Source organism: Mixophyes fleayi, chromosome 5, assembly GCF_038048845.1.
Source record: "Mixophyes fleayi isolate aMixFle1 chromosome 5, aMixFle1.hap1, whole genome shotgun sequence".
Classification (NCBI taxonomy): Eukaryota; Metazoa; Chordata; class Amphibia; order Anura; family Limnodynastidae; genus Mixophyes; species Mixophyes fleayi.
This window is the reverse complement of record NC_134406.1, coordinates 212,244,079-212,269,029: the sequence shown is the minus strand read 5'-3', so window position 1 is coordinate 212,269,029 and position 24,951 is coordinate 212,244,079. Positions and strand designations below refer to the sequence as shown.

The following is a 24,951-nucleotide window of genomic DNA, read 5'->3' as shown; positions in this document are numbered from 1 at the left end:
GGCATAAATTAAAAACACACTCTGCCATGTTCATCTGCTCTGGGATGCCATAGAAACATACAGAATAGAGTCTGTATTTTAAACGCCCTTTCGGTCCAAGAACAGGTGCATGATCTACTCATTCCACAACAGCTGTCATCTGGTCATGTAAGTGCACACTCCGTTCTGTATACATATGCTCATGACAAATCCTGATTCATGACAAATCAAAGATGCTTGCGGATCAAATGCCTTGCATGGTCACTTCATAAATAATGCCCTATGCAATACTAGTGAATGAAACTACAAAAAATGCTAAGTTACATTAAGATAACTTTCTGCAGGATCTTTTCATACTGGATCAACTTCCATTTTAAATTCAGTGGCCCTTTAAAGGCAGTTGAAAGACAAATGTAATTACCTGGTATTTTTACCTCAAAATTAAAATATTAAATTAATCCAACTTCCAATTTTTACATCATTTTTTATTGGAAAATTAAATACTTCAATGTGAATGTAGTGAGAAAGCGTAATTGAGTGAGACCTAGAAATATGCTATCAGTCGAAGGCACAATGTAATCTGTTTTTAAACTATTGATCAGCAAAAGGAGTCACACCAGATCACAAGGGCATGTCTGAGCAGAACTGAATTTAATCATTTGGCACCCAACCTTAGCCCTTCATCATAAACCAAATTATAAAAAAATTATTCATATTATTGAACATTTACAAAAAAAAATAAAAAATGGAAATATTAATACATCCCTAAAAATATAAATACCTTCTAATTTTGATAGAGTAGCTATAATAATAATAATAATGTTATCTCTCTCTCTCTATATATATATATATATATATATATATATATATATATATATATATATATATATATATATATATATATATATATATATATATATATATTCTATACGTACACACATACATACAGGTAGAGATACATATGTATGTAGTTCTATTTATATGGTTTGGTAGTGTGGCAATAAGTTTTTAAGGTATCCACCCTCATGAAAATGCAACATGTCAATTCACTAGAAAAGGACTTCAAAGCACCTCACTTTTATTCACCATTTCTTAGTGAATTAATTGACCAAATATTGGTTCAGTCCACAAAATAGCCGGTTCTGCTATGGGTAGACGACGCTTTAAAGTTTATGATTTGCGGTGCCTAGTGGAGGACATTACATGAACTGGCATATGCAGTGGTCCATCCATATTATTTAATACATTTGATTGTTTTAACAATATAAAATAGTCAAGTATTCGTTATGCTACCAATATAAGACAACTTAAGAATATACAGTACAATTCAATTTGTATTCATTTTGTTTTCCGATGCTAGATATGGTTACATTGATTTTTCATAGAAGCACACTTCAGGCAATGTTGGAGATGAATGTATTGTTGCACAAAATTATAATGGGCAGCTGCTTTACATTGTTCAGAGACCACTGCTCAACCCTTAGCACAAGAAAACGTGCTTAAAATGCACTCTAACATAGAGCACAGAATCTCAACATCAAGTTGTGCGACCCGACGCATTTCCTCCACAGTGGGAAAGTGCAATAGTTTAACATGACGTGGCCTTATAGTAAAACGTTGTCACTGAAGAAAGCCACAAAAAGGTTCAGGCTTAGATAGTATACTGGTGGAATAAAATGTTTTGTAGTGTTTGTCCAAAAGTATCATGCCCGGTGCCAAGAGATTCAATGGTAAGAAAATAGGTTTCCATAGGCACAGTCTTCCTTATCCATTCTGCCATAAGTCACTTTCTGGGGATCCTCCAGCAATGGTGGGCAAATTGTGTGTGGTAAAGTACGCAAGTTTTTTGTCCAAAATAGTTAAGAAAATAAATTGGCACATTTGTTTTTGACACAGTGAAGGTTAGGTCTGACAATGTATATAAATGGAATGTCTTTCACTTTATATTGAGTGTCAGACCTGAAGGCGCAGAGATGAAAAAGTTCACTTGTGATTTCAAAGAGAAAATGCACTGTTCTGAGGAGATGGCTTGTTTGATATTCAACTTTCCGCCCCTATACATGTTGTCACCTCCCAACAGTTATTTGGAATAGTGTCTGTAAAAACAAAAAACAGAGTTGCACCAATGACATCATTGGTATTAGGCTGTTTCTATCGATTGGACACAGTGGAGGCCGTCATTTTGTGATCTGAAGCACTATTAATATGCAGACTAGCCATTTATGGTAAATAAGTAACATCAATAAGATCTTGTGCCTCAGTGATGTCACTAGTTTCTAGAGACTTAATAGGCTGCATACTTGTGAATGTGTTCAGACCACAAAATGGCTACTTACACTGTGTGAAGACCATAGTGCACTTCAAGATGTCCAGTTGCAGCTCTGGCTCTGTAAGTTCATCCAAGGCCCCAGAAAAGACTTGTGTGAAGTTTATCCTGTGCTAGGAGCTTTGGACCAACCGTCTATAATGGGGCATAACTTCGTGCTCTGGAAGGTGAAGAGCAAATTCCAAGGCGACCAGCACAGGGAACTCAAATGCCATTAACTCGCGTCTGTTCAGGCGAAACTTCTCTTCCAGTTTCTAAACAGCAGAAAGCAAAGAAAGACAGAAACCTGTTAGTGATTTATAAATAGGATTATCAAAGTTTGAACACCCATAATTAAGTGATCTATTTTCTGTGCATGCTCAATAATAATTCAGTCTATTGGATATAAGTGCTCTGTGTGCATACAAATTGTTTAGTAAAAAGATTGTTTGTTAAAAAAAAAAAGTTTCAATTGAAATTCAATTAGGCCACATTAGTGTAGCAATAACGCGCCGCTAATTGTTAATACAGTAATTTTAACCATATTAGTAGTAATAGTGCACAGGCCACGTTTACTGTCGAAAGTAACGCCAACAACTGAATTCTCCCCATTGTATCATTGCATGTGAGGGTAAGTCAAGATAATTTACTATTCTATAAAGGTAAAAAACAAATATTGTAATCCAATTACATTTTTCTGTCTGTATTATCATCATGTCTCTTTAGTCAGACACACATCACCAAACCTTGTGCTCTCAGACAATTTACTTTGCTCAATGTCAGCCAGGAATCTTCCCCATACTACTACATTTACAGTCTCCATCGATCTACATCTTTGTTCCAAACTAAACAGTTTCCTTTGTTTATTATCCTCTGTGCATACAAACACCCTTCCAACTTGCCAGTTTTTTTCCACACCTCTCCAATCCTATTGTTTATCTTCCTCTCTATGCTGCTCCTACCATCCATGGCTTCCTTATTCTGCATAGCTTGACTTCTTTGCACAATATGGTAAATAATGGGTTGGAAATGTGCAGAGTTCTTTGCACATTTCCCCTAGTCATTTGTTTGATCTTATCATTACCACTTTCAGGTATGTCTTAATGTGGAGAAATGACTCCCTTATTACAGTTGAATGGAGGGCTTGCATAAAAGTTTTCTTGTCTATCAGAAAAACTAGAGCCTCACTCCTGTGCTAGCTTCATCAGTTTATATATCTTCACCTTATGGAACAGATATAACACATGTAACTTGATACTTTGCAGAATTCTCCAGGAGTAGACACCTGGAGAATTCAAATGGTGCTTATTCTCAGAAAACAGTGTTGGTTCCATAAGTGGGATGTCCCCATTGTGTCTATAGGAGGGATGTAGGGAACATATTAAGAATACAAAATACATTATACTTTTTATAAATAATATCTTAGACATCTCAGTTGAACTAAAGTCACAGTATCTACATACCCATACACACACACACACACACACACACACACACACACACACACACACACATTCTGCTTTAGTTTTAGTCTTCTACTGTCTATTTGTACATACCAATATCTGTAATGCCTACTACAAATTGTTTTTTTTTTTTCCATTCTGTAGTTGTGTTCATCTAAAGGGAAATCCATGGTCAGAAAAAAAACAAAACAATGTTCATTCTGTTCTTTTAAATCTACTTTGTCAATTCTCTTTCTTTCTTGCCCTTTGTTATTTCTGTTTGCATTCCGGCAATGTGGTTGCCATATTTGCGACAAGCAGCGAGGCTCATGTACTTACATCTATGAGGTGTTTAACTTCATGTTTTCGGAGGTCGCTGCCAATTTTGGCTGCTAATAAGATGCAGGCTCCAGCACAAAGTTTTCTGTTTTGTTTGTTCAACTTCCCCTTCAATGCAAGTTTCTCAAAATATACAAATGCCATAGCCACTGTGGGTTCTTCATAGCCACAATCATCCTGGGCCAGCTTCCGAATATCACGCTTCAGGCTATGTAGACAATAGTCAAAAGGATAATTATTGCACTATAATTCAGTTGGTAAATGGATTCTATCAGATAACCAGTGTATAGGTGTAGTGTGCCGTGAAAAGAAATGATCTATCTAGAAACCTCTTTAATTGCCCCTGTCCATGTGTTATGTGTTTTGTTTCTATCTGTCCTATCTATATGTTCTGTAGGTCATGTCTGTGTGCCCCTTTCAGTCAGTCCATATCCATGTGTCCTGTCTATCACAATCTAAACATGTGATCTGGTTGTAAGTGTAACCTATATGTATTAAAAATAGCAATTCAACTCTAGTCCATCCTTACTTTGATGTATCATAATAATCTACTTTCCAGATATTGGAATCTACTGTGGAGGTTTTATCTAGTCCAATTAGAATACGATGATATATAGGACATTGACATAATCTCACCTAGACTTGCACATCTGTACTCTCCAATGTAACTAGTCACACTTATTTCCCACCTGCATCTGCCTGTCTCACATTACACTCTAAGGAGGATTACGGTAGTGTCAACGCTCCCTGAGCTGCGAGCAAAAAGCTGAGTTAACTTTACCGTAATAACGGTAATAGAGTTATCGTGGCGCTATTTCGGCGGGAATTGAATTCCCCCCTAAAAGTATATCTTGTTGTATTTCACGTGGCCTCACTCTCCATGTAATCTCTATGTTATGGATATTAAGTAATATGCTGCATACTGTTCATATATTGTAGATAAATGGCAACAATCAATAGATTATATAATTATATATATATATATATATATATATATATACACACACACACACACACACACACACACACATATATATATATATACAAACACACACACACACACTATTCACACATATACATACACACTTGCATGGAAAAGCTCTAACAAGAGATCCAGCATCAATCAGAGTAGTGGCAGACAATGCAGGGTGCACTGCATGTAACCCACCAATCATGGTCCCTATCCTGTGATAGACAATAAAGTCTTTCAACAATGTTGTGCAGATTTTCAATATTCTATTCCATCCCTCACCCCTTATTTAGTATTTTGATTTAGCTACATGCTTAGTCATGTGCGAGTATTTCCTTTAGTGTGGCTGTCTTAAATGCTGAATGTGGTACCCTTTGTGGAATAGCTCTATTTGAGGTCCAAAGCAGGCCAATCTGAGAGCGAGCATAGACAGACCCCTAAGGAGTGCCACGGAGCAGGTGAAATCATTGGGATTAGTGGACACATTAGGTCAGGCCTGGAGACCATGTGGTTCTCCAGGTATTGTGAAACTACAAGCCCCAGCACACGTTGCCAGCAGATAGCTGTCACAACACCTGGAGATCCACAGGTTGTCTTCTACCCTAAATACAATATTAGCATTAGACAGTGTCAGTTGAAGTATATGAACGTATGCGAGGTGACTTACAAAGTTAGTGACCTATGATTTATAACAATATTTGATGTAACACAAAAATCTCTCTGAGGAGACAAATATAAATATTTGTTATATAGAAATATATACTGATTTCCCCACCCCCCTTGTAGTTGGTGTAAGTGAACTGTTCACACGTACCTTCTGATTTTACTGAGAGTCAGTTTAATATGAGGAAACTTCTCCTTGAAGGTTTCATTCATATCTTTCTTGAGGTCAGAAGGTTTTACATATTCTATAACAGTGGTCTGTAACGTAAAGTACAAGTCAGTATAAACAATTGGAGCAATAGTAAGTCGTAACTGATGGATTTTGTCTATCCTAACTTGTTATCTTTGTAACAGTTGCAGGTCTCTGTTATAAGCTATGTATTCAATACAGGGAGGCAAGGTTGCCATGTTAAACAAGTAATGATACCTGTTTGACAGCCATTCTACTATCTTACAGGTTACATTTTAAAACCAGCTTAGATAAAAAAATAATTACTTTACATATTTGTGACCTTTATTCTCCAATTAGAAAATGCAAGACGCCCTACCATAACAGCTAACATGTATTGTGTGCAGAACCTGTCATACCTGCATGCTGCCATACATATTTGTTGCATACACCAGCGGTTCCCAAACTGAGGTCACAGAGGCGCCACGGGCCGGCGGTAAGCGGGGTGGGCAAGGTGGGGGGGCACCAAGCGCTCCCCTCTACCTGCCACCCTTCACCCGCTTGGTCGCCGGCCTGCCAAAATACACCTCCACTCTGCTCTGTTGCACTGCATGTCGGGCGCACCGTCATCGACATTTTCAGTAAAAAGCAGTGCAGCAGGGAGCAACAATGGAAGAAGACAGAACAGAAAAGAGAAGGGCAAGTAAAAGGTAAGAAAATAAACAGAGTTTGAAAGGGGCAAAGCAAAACAAGGAGAACTGATTCTCCTTGAGGCACAGAGGTGCACAGATAAAGGGGCAAAGAGTGCGAGGGTGAATAAAGGAGGGAAGACACACAGTGCGAGGGTGCATGAAAGAGGGCACAGAGCGTGAGGGTGAAGGGGCACACAGAGCGTGAGGGTGAAGGGGCACACAGAGCGTGAGGGTGAAGGGGCACAGTGTAAAGGTGAAGGGGCACAGTGTGATGATTTTTGTACATGCTGTTTTATTTTGTTTAATCTTATTCCTTTTAATATTAGCTGTAAATTATTCTTTGACAAATATAATTGAAAAAAATACAGAAAAATATTTTTTTCCCTTGGATTTATGTGTATTATTTTTGCAAACAACTTACTAAGTATTTCTGTCCTGACCTAAATACTTATTATGTTATTTTGACCCAACTACTTATAAAACGGGACTGCTTGGTAATTATTTTGGAGGAGTGCCTTGAAAAAATTATGGAGACTCTAAGGGTGTTGTGAACTGAAATAGTTTGGGAACCACTGGCATACACAAAATGTCTTTGTGGGGGTTGTAGTATTGGAAATTATTCAGTCTTACAATTATAAAAACTCTCAGGAGGCCTCCATGTTCACAGCCGTGCCAAAAGGCTCTCAAAAGGCAGAACTGTTGAAATATTTATCCATCATAATGCTTTGAATGTATCTCTGAACATTACCATACTCTTACTGAACCTTAGCATAAAAACATAATTGTCCGAAATAATGTTGTAAGACTTACCATATAAGAAGGGAATATCAAAACCCGTTTGTGCTTGCCACACGGCCACTGAGGATCATCCAGGAGATTTGGATCATACTCAATAAAGTCTCCTATGTCGCTACCTGAATAAAAATAACAATAAAAGTATCTGGTAAACCATGAGAAAACATAAATAATTTTTATTCTCAAAGCATTACAAACATTGTGTTGTAAAAACACAGATAAATATGGAAAATTGCAAATAATACATAAGTAGAAGTGCTCTACCTATTAGTTAGCTGCCATCATGGTACAGTACTACCATAAAAAAAAAAGTTGGGCAAGGAATACTACAGACTTAAAATTATGTCAACGGTGGTAGTTGTCGAATAAAGCACTTCAATACAAGTTTAATGTCTCTCTTAAGAGCTACTGTAACTGTAATGAACACACACGTACATTGAAACCAATATCCCCAAGTGTAATTCCCACCTAAAGACCACGGCAGGGTAAATGTATGTCTGTAAAACGACCGTATCACCTGCATCAGTGCTTCCCTGGATACTGTTGGCTCTTCCCAGGGTCAGGTTGCGGTGACTCGCGTTACGAAACTGAGAAAAGGAGCAAGTGGAGTCTATTGTGTTTCGACGGGCTCCCAAGGCATTGGTTGGGTACAAAAACTGTGTATATGATACAGTCTGGGGAGAAGAAAACATTGTCAGCTGCTAATCATTGAACATTAAACATTTAAACACCACTGCTGTCATTTTTCCATGCATTCCCTTCACTGCTACACAGTAACAAGGACTGAGACATAATAAGCTGTTGTTGTCTAACTACTGCTGGTTATTTATTTCTAGAAATAGGAGTAGAATTCTCATATGTGCCTTATGCATTAGATTATTTCTGATGACATTTAACTCTTAATTAGCTGGAAGAACCTGACAGTTTTTTTATTTTTACCAAACTGCTCTGAAAATAGCATGTTCAGACCTCTACACAATTATCTTGAACAATTATAAATCTTTTGGATTCAAATGGTCAAGATATAAAATCCAGTCGGTCGATAGCTGTAATTGACCAGTGTGTGTTTCATGTGTGTCCCCTACAGGTAACATGGGTCCCGCATGATCTGTTTATAAATGGCTGGATATTGGGTATACCATCTGTGCGCACAAACAGGACACTAATCAGGTTGTTTGGCAGTTGGGTTGAACAAATGGATCGCCACTGGCAGGGCCACTGAGGACTTGAATACTGTACTTTTTCCTCAAAGTAATTGTAAAACAAACATTGGCTTTGTGAACTTTTCCAAAACATCATATAAATGTAGGATAAGCACTGAGTAGGTTAAAGATCATTCTTGTAGATTGTTTCGTAATGCTAAATGAGCAAAATCCATTGATTTGCTTTACTAGACAACAAAAGCAGCATTTTGTCAACGGTTACATGGGTAAGCTCAAGACTGCTCTTTTAATGTATAATCCAGTGGTTCCCAAACTTTTGCAGTTCGCGGCACCCTTTGAGTCTCCATAATTTTTTCAAGGCACCCCTCCAAAATAATTACTGAGCAGTCCTGTTTTAGAAGTAGTTGGGTCAAAAAATTGTAATAAGTATTTAGGTCAGGACAGAAATACTTATTTAGTTGTTTGCAAAAATGCCCCCTCTGCATCCAGACACACTGCCCCCCCAGACACTCTGCCCCCTCTGCATCCAGACACTCTGCCCCCTCTGCATCCAGACACTCTGCCCCCCCAGACACTCTGCCCCCTCTGCATCCAGACACTCTTCCCTCTCTCACGCCGCCCCCTCTCACGCTGTCCCCCTCCTCTGCCCTCTCTCACGCTGTCCCCCTCCTCTGTCACGCTGTCCTCCTCCACTGCTCCTCTCACACTGTCCTCCTCCTCTCTCACGCTGTCCCCCTCCACTGCCCCTCTCACGCTGTCCTCCTCCACTGCCCCTCTCACGCTGTCCTCCTCCACTGCCCCTCTCACGCTGTCCTCCTCCACTGCCCCTCTCACGCTGACCTCCTCCACTGCCCCTCTCACGCTGACCTCCTCCACTGCCCCTCTCACGCTGACCTCCTCCACTGCCCCTCTCACGCTGTCCTCCTCCACTGCCCCTCTCACGCTGTCCTCCTCCACTGCCCCTCTCACGCTGTCCTCCTCCACTGCCCCTGTCACACTGTCCTCCTCCGTCACGCTGTCCCCCTCCACTGCCTCTGTCACGCTGTCCCCCTCCACTGCCCCTCTCACGCTGTCCCCCTCCACTGCCCCTCTCACGCTGTCCCCCTCCACTGCCCCTCTCACGCTGTCCTCCTCCACTGCTCCTCTCACGCTGACCCCCTCCACTGCCCCTCTCACGCTGACCCCCTCCTCTCTCACGCTGTCCCCCTCCTCTCTCAGGCTGTCCCCCTCCTCTCTCAGAAAAACTTACCAATCCACGCGGCGCCGGGACCCAGCATCCGTAAGAGAGGTGGATGCTGGGTCCCAGCGCCGCTCGGATTGGTAAGTTTTTGTGTTGTTTGTTTTTTTTCTATGGCTAGCCCGCGGCACCCCTGTGACAGCGCTGCGCATACTTTGGGAACAGCCGGTATAATCTATAGAAAATGAAAATTTACCCAAACATTGAGATACATGATTTGTTTAATGCTATAAAATCTACAACTAAACCCTTACTCACAGATTCTTCCTTTCACATTGTAGAATTTTCTCCAAAATATATCGGTCTCGAAACGATGGCACCAACATTTTAGACTGACTTTGTTCAACACACACAATGCAAATCTATCAGTACTGTTGATTAGAGGTCAGCAGTGTAATAACTGCACTCAATGTAGACAAGACCCTTGTTGCAATTGTTGCTGGCTCATCAGAGCAGCCCTGTGCCCTACGTCTTATCTATCACACCAGTTCTTCCTACTCCTTGTGTGACAAGACTGCTGAGCAGGAAACTGCAGAAAAGTAGAATCAGAGAGCAAGTCTTTTCTTGTGTGTTGCTGCCTGTGATTTACTGGGCTAGCCTTGTTTACTGACCTTCTCAGACACCAATAGCAGTTGTGATTTTAAAGAAGGTCGTACAGGACAACCAGACACCAATTGACAGTCAGGTTTATGAGGCATGGTTTATCCAGTGATCTGGTATCTCAGGTCAGATGTTCACCTCTGAGCACTATATGATATATTTAATACATTAGACCAAGATTTTTCAGTTGACAGAGGTTATATAAGCCAGAGTTTACTACTTATTGGCCAGCAATAATAACAATGGAAGAAAGGGCCTTGGAGAGAAATATATCCTTTTTGTAATATATATTTATTACAGAGAGGAGAGCAGCTCACCACAGTAAACTATACTTGCCTCAGGTACCATCCAGCACAGAAATAATAAAGAGCATATGTGGGATGCACTGACAACATCTTTACTGTCAAGAACATCAATGTTTCAGTTGTTTAAGCAACAATCATGTGGACAGCTCACAAATCGGAGACCAGAACCAAAATATTTACTTTGGTTGTATCCCTCGTGTGCTAAAAATATATACTGTACACACAAACATACACACATAGCAACCCTGACACTCAATCTTGCACTCCATATTTGATATTGGGAGAGTCTTAACAGAAAATGCGTAACACAATTCAGATGCACTTGCCTACCATTTGTACTTCTATCGTTCGCATTTTCTAAATGGCGTAGAGAAATGTTAGGGATGGTGTAGTGTATATTACTATAGTATTCCTGATATAGATACTCATTAAGACATCTCAGCCAGCTTGAGGGTAATGCAGCTGGCTATCTGTTGGAGGCTCTTTTTTCATTAAGGAGTTTAGTGTCCTGTACCTGGGATGGTAAAACTAATAGCTCACCCTCCTTTCCAAGGACTTTCTCCATTCCCATGTACTAGTCTATTCTACCAGGGTCATGACAAAAAAATAATATGTCTGTCTTTTTCAACACATTAGTTAAACTACCACAATCTGTAATTACCGGTCTGTACAACTAGCTCTGAACAAACATTATCCACACTCAACTATGTCTTCCAGGTACATAACACTTTATGGGTTACCCTTGTTTTGTTTGTTTATCGACAATAACCGCATTGCACAGCTGGTAATCCCAACTGGACAAATAGCTCCATCTGACTTTGTCTAACATGATCTATTTTATATTGCTGCCATTACCACTTTCTCCCGTCCTGCGTTTGCTCTTTTTTTTTTTAATTAATTTTAAGCTCTGTGTAAACATTACAACATCTTTGAGTATTATTGAAGGTGTATTATGCAAAACATCACAATGGGAAACTGGTGTTAAACAGTCTCAAACCAGCCCTGAGCTGTCCCAGCAATGCAGACTTTCCAGATCTCCCCACAAAATCCCAGGTGAAATAAGTAATACATGTTTTATCAGATTAGTACACGGAGCAGGAGAAAACATGCAGCAATGAGGGTAACTGAGAACAGGTTGGAGAAACAGTGCTTACATTCTCACCTTCCCATCAGAACCAAGCTCGACTCCTTCAAGGCCAAGAATCATTTCTCTTGTATTCATTCCACCGGAGGAATGGCGTTGTCTTGTACCTTCCAGTTTCAAGTCCCTGCGTATGACATGAACAAGATGAGAACATGTTCCCAGCCAGACCAACCTTCTGTCCATCAATAAAAGAACTTTGTAATGTTCAATGAGAATGTTCAGTGTTCAATTAAAATGTATCATCTTTTTGTAAATGTTCGGAACGCTGATGTAGAAGACAACCAAAAAGTGTAACTACAGAAGCAAACATTAAAGAATAAATCCTAAATAATAAGTCATAAAGCTGTGACACTTTGTAAACAGAGGTGTTATTGATGTGGATAAAATATGGAGACACAGGCAGGGAACACTATTGTTATCATTTAAGATGTATACTTTATTTTGGGCAATAAAGTAAACATGTAGCGTAAATAACAGAAGTGAAAGCACACCTGTCTTCCCTTTGACTGTTAGAGTGAAGGTTATTCCTTTGTTTACACTATGGGGCATAGTCAATTAAGTCTAGACATCGTGTACGGTACCGCAACATTGTGGATTTCCCTTTGCAACCCTATGGGGCGCACAAGGAGATCTGCAATGTTGCGGTAACGTGTTGTCAGTGGGAACACATATCCACAATGTCTAGACTTAATTGAATATGCCCCTATGTGTCTACAGTGTTGACCTTTATCAGTAGTTGAGAAGTTGCAGCAGTGTTCTGTACCACAGATCAGAGTGATTTATTAGGCTGAGTTGAGGATTCCCTTCACTACAATAGCAGTACTAAAAAAACTGATCACTGTGGGGTCTGTGCATCAAGCTAATTTCCACTTAAAAGATGTGGAAACAACTGTTTGCTCATGCAGCACCACAGATTTATATGGGGACTGCGATGATCTGCAATGCATCAAGCTCTGCTAAGCTTCGCATTGCATGGACAGGTAACGTCCTCTATGGGATTCTGCGGAAGCCTCTCTGGCTTCATGGCTCATGCGCACAGCACTTCCTCCTGTCACTGGCAGCGTTAAGCTGCCGGTAAGCAGGAAAAGAACTTCGCTCCAGAGGTAATTTTGCCAGGGCTCCCAGAGTAGCCCCAGCATAATGCATCTTAGTGGTGCATAAATATCACTGCGATGTGCAGTGATGCACATTTAGTTGTACCGCATCAAATTGATGCATAGACCCCTAAGAAGGCTGCGTTAATGATACTATATAGTTTATATAGCACAGGCACACCCACCAACCTGCATAACATCCCTAATGTTTTTGGGTGTCACATGATGTGCTCTGCAAATTTCTCTTTTCAACTCCTAACTTTTGTTACTGGCATCTAGCTTTTGAAAAATAAATAAATAAATAAATAAATTGACCAATAGTCACTGTGTTCTTACCATTCACAGTACTCCATTTGGTTATGAGCAGTCCACTAATACTTAATTTAGCACAGTTTGCAAACTGGAAATTGCCCAATTTAAACCCTGTCATTTTTCAACCTCCCCTCGAAATGATGTTGAAAATATGGGGCCAGTTCTAACATACTAACGCACCATTGTGGTTATACGATTTCACACAGGATGTGAAATGGAAAGCAACTACTGAAAATGAAATGACACTGTCCCTTCTTCCATCGTGTTACATGAGGTGAAGCATTAAGACTATATACATTACATTAGCAATAAATTAATTCTAGTAATTTCAGATAGATACATAGACGCTGTTAGACAGAAAGTTAGTTATATTTGAAGCAAAACCAAACAGAAACAAAATGATATATCAAAAGAAATCTATTCATGCTTTGAAAATTATAAATGAATACTAATGTGCTCTATCACTAAATCTGCCAACAGGCTAGTTTATATAGTCAACCCAGGTGAGGAAGATGGGTAAGTGGGTAGGAGGTTAATATATAATGTCTAAAGAGTACAATAAAAGCAGTGCTCAACTTCTGCTAAAATGTTAATCAATTGAAGGCGCCCAATAATTGTACCCGTTTTCAGCCCCCCCTTCCCCCCTTTCGACACATGCTATGGGCCCGACATTAGTTTCCCTTGTGACAAACTATGCATAATAAGTCCTACTTGGTGAAGATTCCGTTTTGTTATGGGTTTCCTGGGGCAGATGAACGGTATCCCAGGAGTGACAACTCCAAGGTGGAGATGTCTTTTACATGCACGCTACATAGGTCATTATGTGTAAAACAAAACACTTTATGAATAATTAGCTAAGTGCAAGAAACACTCCAACCTCGCCCTATGCTATAACAGATTTCTGACCACAGTAGCATCGAGCTTGCTCATCTCCTGAGGACAGTTTCCTGGCAACATTTATCTGCAATAAAACAAGGAGGAAGAGTGGGCTTAAGGGAGAAGAATGAGATTCTAAAAGATTGAGAAACAAAGACTCTTCTCTTTTTTTTTTAAAAAAAAAGGACTATGTAATGGTTTACATAACAAACCCAGAGGACTGTTGTCTGGTAATGGTATGAGAACCTGTACAGTAGCCTAGTTTATTGTCCAGCTCAGACTCCGGGCCGCTCTTTAGTTAGTTTAACTATCTATACCGTGACACGTCTGACAAATTAATTCTGGTATTTTATTTTTTACTTCCTGTTACCTACCAGCTTTGTAAGGGGTTGGATATGACCACATAGGGGTTGTTCAGTAACTTCTGTAGCTTTGTTAGGGTTGTGTGTGCTAAAACAGATTGAAAACCACTGATCTACTCGGCTAAATCTTTGTACGTGGCTTGGTTTGGTACAACGCTGGCACATGCTGGTAATGTATCTCATTTTAGCTACACCCCTTTCAAAGTGTTCTGATTATGTAGCAACTCTATAGCGATGGCTAAGGCAATAGTGTCAGGAAGTTAAGGGCCTTTGAAATAACTGCTACATCAAATCTGTGGTGTGCTAAGAATTTGGAAACGCTCACTTGTACAAATACAGTGTTCTATGTTGAAGCTAAATGCACAGTGTTAATTAACTGCCATCTCCAGATCCTAATTATGAGCTATATTTAGCAAGACGTATTCATGTTCCAGAGATATGTGTGAAGAATAATAAAACTTCTGTTATTATTGCTATTAATAAGAACAGTAGTTACTATTATTTATGTGAATCAATTTTAAATCTAAGCACCAACAAATCTGACCCAGCCCGGGCATGACGTTTAATGCAGAACTAAAGGTTAGAAAATAAAGCAGATGTAAATAATTGAAAGCCAAAACAGGAGCTGCATTGCCCATGCATCAGTCCCTGGCACCTGCTGAGAGTAACAGAGACCCCATCTGAAACACGTAGGTATGTCCATTCTTACACGAAATTTCCACTGCCACTTTATAAAAGAAGATAGTGTGCCTGACTGATTTAGTTACTGTAATTATAAATACCAAGATAATTTTATGTTTACCATTTAACTTAAATAAACAGGATTTCATACATATATTAATGTATAATAGTTTATTTGCTCTATAAAGGTCAATGTGTCTGGAACTGCATTATGATGTTCCCATCTTCTGTGTTTCCACCAAAATTACTGCAAAGATTGCATGCACCCAGTATTTGCATGTTGCCTCAATTAAGTGTGTAAGATCTAACCTGTCCCTGCTGCAACTATGAAAATATAAATAAACTAATTTATTGGGGAACAAGTAAAACGAAACACATCACAAAGCTGTAATGATAGACATAACCTATCCTCAGTCTTGTATCATTAGATTTCACTGAACACCAAAGTACACAAACTTCACATCAGTTCAGGACAAAGGCAACACAAATAATTATAGTCAGTTGAGCATGTGAGTGTTCAAACAATGATAAGTATGTTTTAGATAGAAGTACACTATATTGAGTCACATGTTATATTTCCCATGCTCTTGGAAGTAGCTATTTTACACAACAACCAACTTTACAGCAGTACATTGCAATATATCCTATTATCTGGTGACTTTAGCTAACGGTCATGTACCATAGCTCATAGGCAACAATTAACTCTTTAAGGTGACTGACATATGTGTCTAGAAGAGTGGAGGCCTATTCATAATAAACACAGACGGACAAAATAATTCTAGAAATATATAGTTTGAAATAATATGTAACAATTGGCCTCAGAAAGGGACTATTTATCATTTCTCGTCTGATTTGGGCACCAAGTATAATTTCTTAAGGCTGCATATCGCAGTGATAAGAAAATTACATTTTGGAGCAATTTATCAAATCAGTCTAGCAGTCTAAGTGGCTGTCCCATCAAAAAATTATCTTTCTCCACTAGCTTAACGCATCGGCGAAAGGCTTCACCTCCTGGTGGCTGCTTGTGTTTACTGCACAAGGGCAGCCACAAATCTGTGCATACGCAGATTGCAATGTCTATGTAATTTCATACGGCAAGTTTCTCCAGTATTTAAAGGATTCTCACCCAGTTTCTATGCCAATCCACCTCCGCAAGTGTTAGGAACCCCTCTAGCCGGCACAACACAACCCGGAATCTACTCTGCCAGTCAGGTGTTCACTGGAGCCCCTGATGGTGGGGACAGACTGGGCTGCAGACTGACAGAGGGTCGTGAAGTGTGTACCGGCTGGGGAGAACCCAAGCAAGCGGAGTGGAATCCAAGCAGAGGTCAGGGGCCGGCAGCGGACAACAGTACCAGTATACAAGCTGAGGTCAAGGGTCACGAGCAGACAGGGAGGTCGGTATTCCAGCCAGAGGTCAGGATCACGAGATTCACAAGCAAAGTCCAAATCCAAGCCAAGGGTCATACATGAGTAAACAACAGCAAGTCCAATAGACAGGAACAGGGCAGAGAGCAGGTACAGCAGACTGGATACAGAGACTATAACCGGCAATGAGGCAGCAGACCTCATTGCCTTAAATACAGCCAAGAGCCAATCAGAACCTGTCCCACACTTGCAGGCTAATTGCCAGATACTTAGAAAGACCAAATCAGGGCTTAGCCCTGAAATCCCCACTTGCAGGCTAATACCTGCTAATTCAGACACAGGCTGAATCTGATTACTTGCCTCTAGTGCGCCTGGCCGCCGAGACGCGGCGCTGAGGTGGCGTCCGGCCGTTGCCTTGGCAACGGTCGGGAGTTGGAGGGAAGTGACGTCCCGGTCGTCATGGTGATGGCCGGGACGCTGGAGTAGACAAGAAGCGAGCTGCGGCGGCTGTGAGTACCGCCGCAGCTCGTGACAGCAAGTCACCCGGAGCCTCTTATTTCCCTTCTTTCCTAGACTTCGGAGGTGCTTTGCTCCGACCTAGTTTCACACTCTGTGAAAAAAATTGTATCCCTTTTGGCCTGTCCTCAAAAAAGCAATGAAATAACCCTGCCCCTCATTTTATATGTGTTTGGATTCTCTACGGATGACTACACTGCATGTACTCAGTGCTTTGGGGTTGGTAATGAGGCTGGCACTGTCCGTTCTCTTTGCAGAAACGAATGCTAGTTTGATACTCTGAGTTGCCAGGCTCTGGGGAACCTTTCAGAAGCACTGCAGACACATGGAGCTAGCAAGCTGCAGGAAGGTCCCTGAGGCAAAGCCCTGAGCTATCTTTCTCTGCACTAGAAGCATAAATAGCTTATAATGCCATAACAGAGTCCCTTTAAATGACAGGAAGGAGGATAGCAGCGTGCAGCCTGCCAAAAAGAAATCAGGAAGAGCTGTCTGTTCATTCATTCTCTCCTCTGCTGTGGCCGAAAAAGGTGCCCAACGCCATCCAGAGACAGCGTTAGGCCCTCCGGGCTGATGGCGGAAAGCTCACCTTTGATTGATAAATTGAATGTTTTCACTGTCTCCAAAGAACTCCATGTGGACTGTGCTGATCATCGACATATGGGACAACCGTTAGAGAAAACTGTTATATGAAAGCCCTTTATCCGACGAAAACAGGTGTATTTGCCGGAGTTCAGACTTAATCAAGTGTTTGACCCCTTAGACATGTTCCTTCACATACATTTTTAAATTGAAGACTTCGAATAGCCTAGGAACAAGGGTGCAACCTACTCAAAAATAACCTCCCTCAAAATAATGTAAAAATTACTCCAAAAAGTCGCTTAATAAAGTAAATACTTTATTCTAGTTTAATACGGACACCCAGCCAATTCAGTAGTGTGAATGCGAGTTTATTAAATTGTTTCCATTGGTTGCCAGCTTGGTTCTAGAGAGAAATGTACAAATGTTCCTAGGCAAGGCACAGTACAGGTCACTGACCAGGATAGGTTGGAATAACTGAAATTGATAAGAATTAAGAATTGCTGGGGTTATCACTTCTGCCTTACAGCACTGGGGTCTTGAGTTCAATTCCCAACCATGGCCTTATCTGTGAGGAGTTTGTATGTTCTCCCCGTGTTTGCGTGGGTTTCCTCCGGGTGCTCCGGTTTCCTCCCACACTCCAAAAACATACTGGTAGGTTAATTGGCTGCTAACAAATTGACCCTTGTCTGTAAGTCTGTCTATCTGTGTGTGTGTGTGTGTCTGTCTATCCATGTCTGTGTGTTAGGGAATTTAGACTGCAAGCTCCAATGGGGCAGAGACTGAGGTGAATGAGTTCTCTGTACAGCGCTGCGGAATTAGTGGCGCTATATAAATAAATGGTGATGATGATCTTTAATGATAAATCATTGTGTTAGGTACATGTCTAAGATATTATGAAGATATTGTATATCCATCATTCAAGTTACAACATACCTTGCCAATTTGAAGAAACAAAGATTAATGGGAAAACAGTCTATTTTTAAAAAAAAAATATGAATCTGTTTATAAGATTACAGCACACTTGTTGGTGTTAAGTGAGCCTCTGTACTTGTCAGTGAAGAATGAATGGGCGGATCATGTGATCATTAATAACCATGTTTATTCACCAGAATACGCCCCATAGTTAATCTTGCTATGACTGAGCAGCTGGATTACCAGAACGGCCTTTGAAGGAAGTAAGCACTATTTAAAATTTGTGTGACCTTGAAGAAAGTTGCATTAGATTCTCATTACTTTCTTGTTCAGGAATGTCTGCAAAATTCTATATGATCGCATTGTCAGACATACGCAATCAAAATATTATTTTTCACATCTTCAGACAAATCAGGGAAAATATAAAGCACACAGTAGGTTTTCTAGACGCACACTGTTAAAATTATAATAATCAGGCAATCATTTATGAATAATTTAAGACGCATATTAAAAATTTAGTGAACTGAACAAAACAGATCATTTTGCTATAGCTTGCTAAAAAGAACAAGATGGAAGAAGAATGGGTGTTAGAAAACGCTGCAGTAAGTCACTGGAAAAGTAAAAAAATTGTAAAAAAAAACAACTTTTCTGTTATGACTGTTTCTTTGTTTCTATTGTTTTCCTTAAATCATGTCTGTCTGTCTGTCTGTCTGTCTATCTATCTATCTATAAAAAAAAACGACATATCTAGAGAGACAGGCATTAAGATGTGATATCTCCACAATTGTACTGTTCATTCTGTTTGTGATGATCGTGACTAAGTGGTTATGAGTGTTACTGAATACATGGGTAAAGTAGTATGGGCATCCTAGCACATATGGGTCTGTAAAGACTGACAAATAAATAAATATTGCTTTAATTAAACTATAAAAGTATAGCCAATGTGTAAAAAATATAAGCGGAGATATGACTGAACTCTAACAACAATTATTATTTTTTTTTAAATATATACACACAAACACAAACACATATACTGTGTTCAACCTGGAAAATGGAATTGAATGTAATTTGATAGCTTTACAGTTAAAACAGTTAATGGAGTGGCGTTCTAGCATACCACCATATACCAGCCTAAATAGATAGATATCCAGAGGGTAGGGGAGCGCTATAATAAATATGGCCATAGAAAGCTATAAAAAAAGTTTAAAAAAAATAAAATCCGTGCTTTGGTCAGCTGCGGAGTTGTTCTTTGATGTGCCCACTCTCACCATGTGTGCCAGTAAACGATAGTTCCATACACGGTCCATGCATGAACTGCCCCTTTGTGATATCTGTGGGTTTTGTTTGAAAACTACACAGAGCTGTGAGACTGTGACTTAAGGCAGTAATAGCACCTATGCATATTGCTGAGCTAATAGTGGTTACATCTGTGGTGCTCTCATTGGGTTCTTGTTAGTGGGAACTACAATTTCCATCTGGTGAGAGAATGTCGTGAACGCAGACAGAGGAGAGTCTTCAACCCCACAAGCCCAATAAATATTCATTTTGAAAGGGATAACATATTAAAGGATAGTTGTAGAATAAATGGGACTGGTAAGCAATAGGAATAGGCAGGTTGGTTAATAAGTTTACCTGTAGTTTACTGAATGAGCTATAAAAGAACAATAAAAGCAAGGTCTACACCAGATGGTATATGGTCCCTGAGAGACTCCATTCTATCTTTCCCCAAACTTCAGATCTATGTTGACGTGATTGTGGGGCGGTGGGCTCTTTCCTTCATATTTGGTGGGATTGCCCTTTGGTGGCTAAATTCTGGGACGAAGTTATATCACTGGTTAGACAGGTTACCTCAATTAATGTGCCTAAGAATCCACTCTCGGTGCTCCTATACCAACCTATCAAGGATATTACTAAAACATCAGATAAGCTGATCTGACACGGGTCAGAGCACTGTTCGGGTATTTCCAGGGGGAAAAAAAAAACAAAAGAGGCTATGACGTCCAAGTCTCGCGTCGGATCTCGCGAGACTCGGATGTCATAGATTCCCCGCTTGCGGACGCCATTTTCATTAGGGGTCAGATCAGGGAAGGTTGTAGTAGTGGTGCTCCTGCTCCTGTGTCCTGTCACTCTGTCCTGCTAATCCAGTGGTTACTTTGTGGTGTGCTCTGTCCTGCTGATCAGTCCATTGGTGCTTTGTAGTGGTGCTTGTAGTGGTGCTCCTGCTCCTGTGTCCTGTCACTCTGTCCTGCTAATCCAGTGGTTACTTTGTGGTGTGCTCTGTCCTGCTGATCAGTCCAGTGGTGCTTTGTCCAGTGCTCTGTCCTGCTGAGTCCAGTGGTGCTTTGTCCAGTGCTTTGTCCTGCTGAGTCCAGTGGTGCTTTGTCCAGTGCTTTGTCCTGCTGAGTCCAGTGGTGCTTTGTCCAGCTGAGTCCAGTGGTGCTGTGTCCTGTGCTCTGTTCTGCTAAGGCCTTGTTATTTTAAAATTATTAAAAAGTTCTAAAAAATTTTAAAAAAAATTATAAAAAAAATTATACAAAAATAATTTAAAAAATTATAAAAAAAGTCTATAAAAATTTCTACTGCAATATATAAATACGTTCACTGTTCCTGCAGTCCAGAAATATTAGTACTGCAATATATAAATACGTTCACTGTTCCTGCAGTCCAGAAATATTAGTACTGCAATATATAAATACGTTCACTGTTCCTGCAGTCAAGAAATATTAGTACTGCAATATATAAATACGTTCACTGTTCCTGCAGTCCAGAAATATTAGTACTGCAATATTTTACTATGTTCACTGTTCCTGCAGTCCAGAAATATTATTACCAGAGATTAAACTACGTTCACTGTTCCTGCAGTCCAGAAATATTAGTACCAGAGATTAAACTACGCTCACTGTTCCTCATTGGTTTGTTAAAGTGCGAATGTCCTATTTCAACAATATCAGGGTGGGCGGGAGGGCCCAAGGACAATTCCATCTTGCACCTCTAGCAAACTCTTGCAAACTGCCATCCTGTCTGCCACTGCAGTGCCACTCCTAGATGGGCCACGTGTTTGTGCCGCCCACTTGTGTCGCTTAGCTTAGACATCCAGCTACCTCAGTGCAACCTTTTGGACTAAAAACAATATTGTGAGGTGTGTGGTGTTCAGAATAGACTAGAAATTAGTGGAAATTAATGTCATTGAGGTTAATAATAGTGTAGGAGTGAAAAAAAATAAAATATGGATTTTAGCACTTTTTAAAAAAAAAAATCAGAACCCAAAACCCAAAATCAGAACCAAAACCTTTTGTGGGGTGTTTTGGCAAAACAAATCAGAACCCAAAACCTCAAGCTAATCAGAACCCAAAACACCAAAAGTGGCCGATGCACACCCCTAGTCTCCTCCATGACAAAGTTCCCACGTTCCACAAAGTGTGGGATCCTTGGTATAGCTTTAACAACAGTATTATGCCAGGCCTCTCATAAGCCTAAGTTGCTTTTCCCTCCTTTTCTTTCTTTAATCTCTCAAATTTTTTTTCTCTCCTATTATCTTTGTGTTCCCTCTTTCCACCTCTCCCCCTCCCCCTTCCTTTCTTCCCCTTGTACCTCCCCAAAAAATAAAAAATCATGGCAGTATGTTCTATTCGCTAGATATGTACAATGGTACAAGATGCACCTTTGGTATTGGGAAAATTTTTCTATCTCAATTGTTCACTTTGCAGATCTTTAACTCCCTCTTGGAATGTACTTGGATGAGAAAATTGTATCTATATTTTTTCTGTTAAAGTTATGCGTTTCTTATTTTTCTTTTATCTTAAGTCTTTACATTTAGTAATCTTGGTACTTGGATAATATGTATGACTTGTACTGTTGTGCTTTGTATACATCTGTTGTTATAAATAAAAAGTAAAAAAAAAAAAAAAAAAAAGAACAATAGAAGGACTTATTTTTCTTATCCCCTTTGCTGACTTTTATGTTATGAATTGTTAGGGAAACCTCATTCAAACCTACTTAAAATGCACTTATTTTTTTTATAATGAACACATAAAACAGTTCTCAACTACTTCAATATTTCATGTTGGATGTTTGCCCTTTGTAAGTCCAGACTCTGTTTCAGTAATAGAGAATCAGCTATTTGACCAGTGAGTTCTTGTGTATCTTGTTTGAGTTAATATTTTAACTCCCTCGGACTGTCCTGGTAGCAGTGTCTGCTTATATAAACATAGGAGTTATTTCACATGGCCAGGAGTTAGTGAAAGTCATTTTGTGAGCTCAGAGCAATGTACAATATTTACCTATCATCTTTGTCTTTGCTTCCTCCTTTCCAGCCAACTAGTTTTGTCTAGAGTCCCACTTCTGGTATCCTCTTTTATTTTTACCTTCTATCTTGTGTTACTTTCTGTCTCTAAAATCCTTCTTATCCTGTCTTTACTTTCCAATTTCTGATTTCATTTAATGTCTTTTCACTTTACAAGGTGCTTATTTCTTTCCTGTCTACCCCTCTTTCATACCCTTCCTCTCCCACAATGTATTCTTTATTCTCCCTTCTGCTCTTTCCTCATATCCCCACTGCACTTCCACATGTCTGCTGTTCCTCTCCTGCTCTCTTCAGTTTGGGCCTTCCATTACTTCCTATGACTATTTCTCACCCTCGTTCCCCCTCTTTCAGTGTTCATCATCCAACCCCCTACCCCAATCAGCAGCTCTTCTCTCTGTGTCAGCCCAGATGTCTCCTCAGATGCTGCCTGCAGATACAGTGGAGCTCAGGCTCTCTGAAGCCCGAGCTCTGTCTCCTGATTGACTGTAAAGTGGGAGCAGTGTCTATCAAGGACACGGGCAGACAGGCTCAACAATCTGCTAGTAGCAGTTGGCCGGATTCACACTAAACTCACACAAAAAGCTGAATTTACACAAACCCACACACAGCACAGGTACACACTACACTCACACTAAAAACACTCGGGTCCACACTAAATTCACACGCACAAAGGATCTTGCCATTTCCACACTAAATTCACACAAACAAACATACATCTGAATCTTGCCATAATCCATGCTAAATTCACACAATCACACACAGATCCACACTATAATGTGATTGTGTGGACCCAGGTGTGATTGTGTGAATTTAGTATTGATCTGGATTTTTGTGTGGATCAGGGGGTGTGTGGATTTAGTGTATATTCTGTCTTTTCTGTGCATTTAGTATGAATGCGGCAGGATCCGACTTTTACCTGTTTCTATGTAAAGTCTCTCCAATAATGCGGCATCTATATTTTTACACAGATTTAGATGTGTACAATGCAACTTGCAATCGGACCATGAATTACAATTTGATTCAATTTACAGTTACTATCACATGTTACTACACTTTGTTCCTAAAATCATAATCTTAAGAAGTGTTTCCCTCAGTGTAAAAGGAAGCTTCAATTTGTAGGGCACTAAAAATCAATCTGGGCCGAACAGATAAAACTGGTCCACAGCACAGACCGTAGATAAATATATGGGAGTGCAGGATTATATATATATATATATATATATATATATATATATATATATATATATATATATATATATATATATATATATATGCAATGCCTAAAAATGTTAAGAACGGAGGCAGTTCTACTTGAAGAAAATAATAGAACAATGGAAGTTTACGCACTTTGTATCCTATTTTAAAGGCCCAAAATGTTTCTTGCACAGGATCTGAATGTGTCCCTGTTGTCATGGTAACTTTACATTGTGAGCGTTATTCCTGCACTGTGACATCTGAGTCAGAGCCAGTTTGTTTGTCGAGGAAACTCGACAAGCTATTGAGTCAGACATCTTTTTATTTTGCAACCCACATAAAGCTGCTAAAAATACCTACTAGTGACAAGACAGCAGGTAATAGTGGAGCAAACGGGATATTTATTACCAGTACCAGTATTTTCCTCCAAATTCAGTTATGGCACTGCTATAGAACCACAATGCTGTTTTGTTATTAGTACATGCAATATGTAGACCAGCAATAATGCAGCGATATAGTGAGACACTGTGTGCACACTACATGTAGCAGCTTTCACGAGCTCCTCTACCAATAATAATCACTATATTATTATTTTATTTAGTAATTGATGAGCATCTTATCAGAATCTGCACAATGAGTGGTTTGATAAAAGATACTGTGGCGCGAGCACCCTTCTGACGCTGCGCACGCCAGCACCCTTCTGACGCTGCGCACGCCGCGCACCCTTCTGACGCTGCGCACGCCAGCACCCTTGTGACGCTGCGCACGCCAGCACCCTTCTGATGCTGCGCACGCCAGCACCCTTCTGACGCTGCGCACACAAACAACTTCTTGCATTGTACTTTGCTTTTATTGTCAGGATAGCAAAGTACCTTATAACACAAAGTTCCACAGACTTTCTTGTGACACGAACACTAAGTTAACAGAGAGTGGATGGTGGAAATACCGCGC

The 24,951-nt window shown here is 40.0% G+C and overlaps 1 protein-coding gene across 2 annotated transcripts in view; it reads right to left on the bottom strand.

Annotated features, from left to right (window-relative positions):
- Positions 1-1,203: 1,203 nt before the first annotated feature.
- Positions 1,204-24,951, bottom strand: part of CABLES1 (Cdk5 and Abl enzyme substrate 1) — an 87,579-nt gene continuing 63,831 nt past the window's right edge. For both annotated transcript variants that reach the window (XM_075213416.1, XM_075213417.1), the window contains exons 5-10: positions 11,822-11,927; positions 7,872-8,028; positions 7,370-7,473; positions 5,850-5,956; positions 4,066-4,273; positions 1,204-2,559 (exon numbers count right to left, since the gene is read on the bottom strand). In XM_075213416.1, the coding sequence (XP_075069517.1) occupies positions 2,419-2,559; positions 4,066-4,273; positions 5,850-5,956; positions 7,370-7,473; positions 7,872-8,028; positions 11,822-11,927 (823 nt within the window). In that variant the 3' untranslated portion in view covers positions 1,204-2,418. The remainder of the gene's footprint in view (positions 2,560-4,065; positions 4,274-5,849; positions 5,957-7,369; positions 7,474-7,871; positions 8,029-11,821; positions 11,928-24,951) is intronic.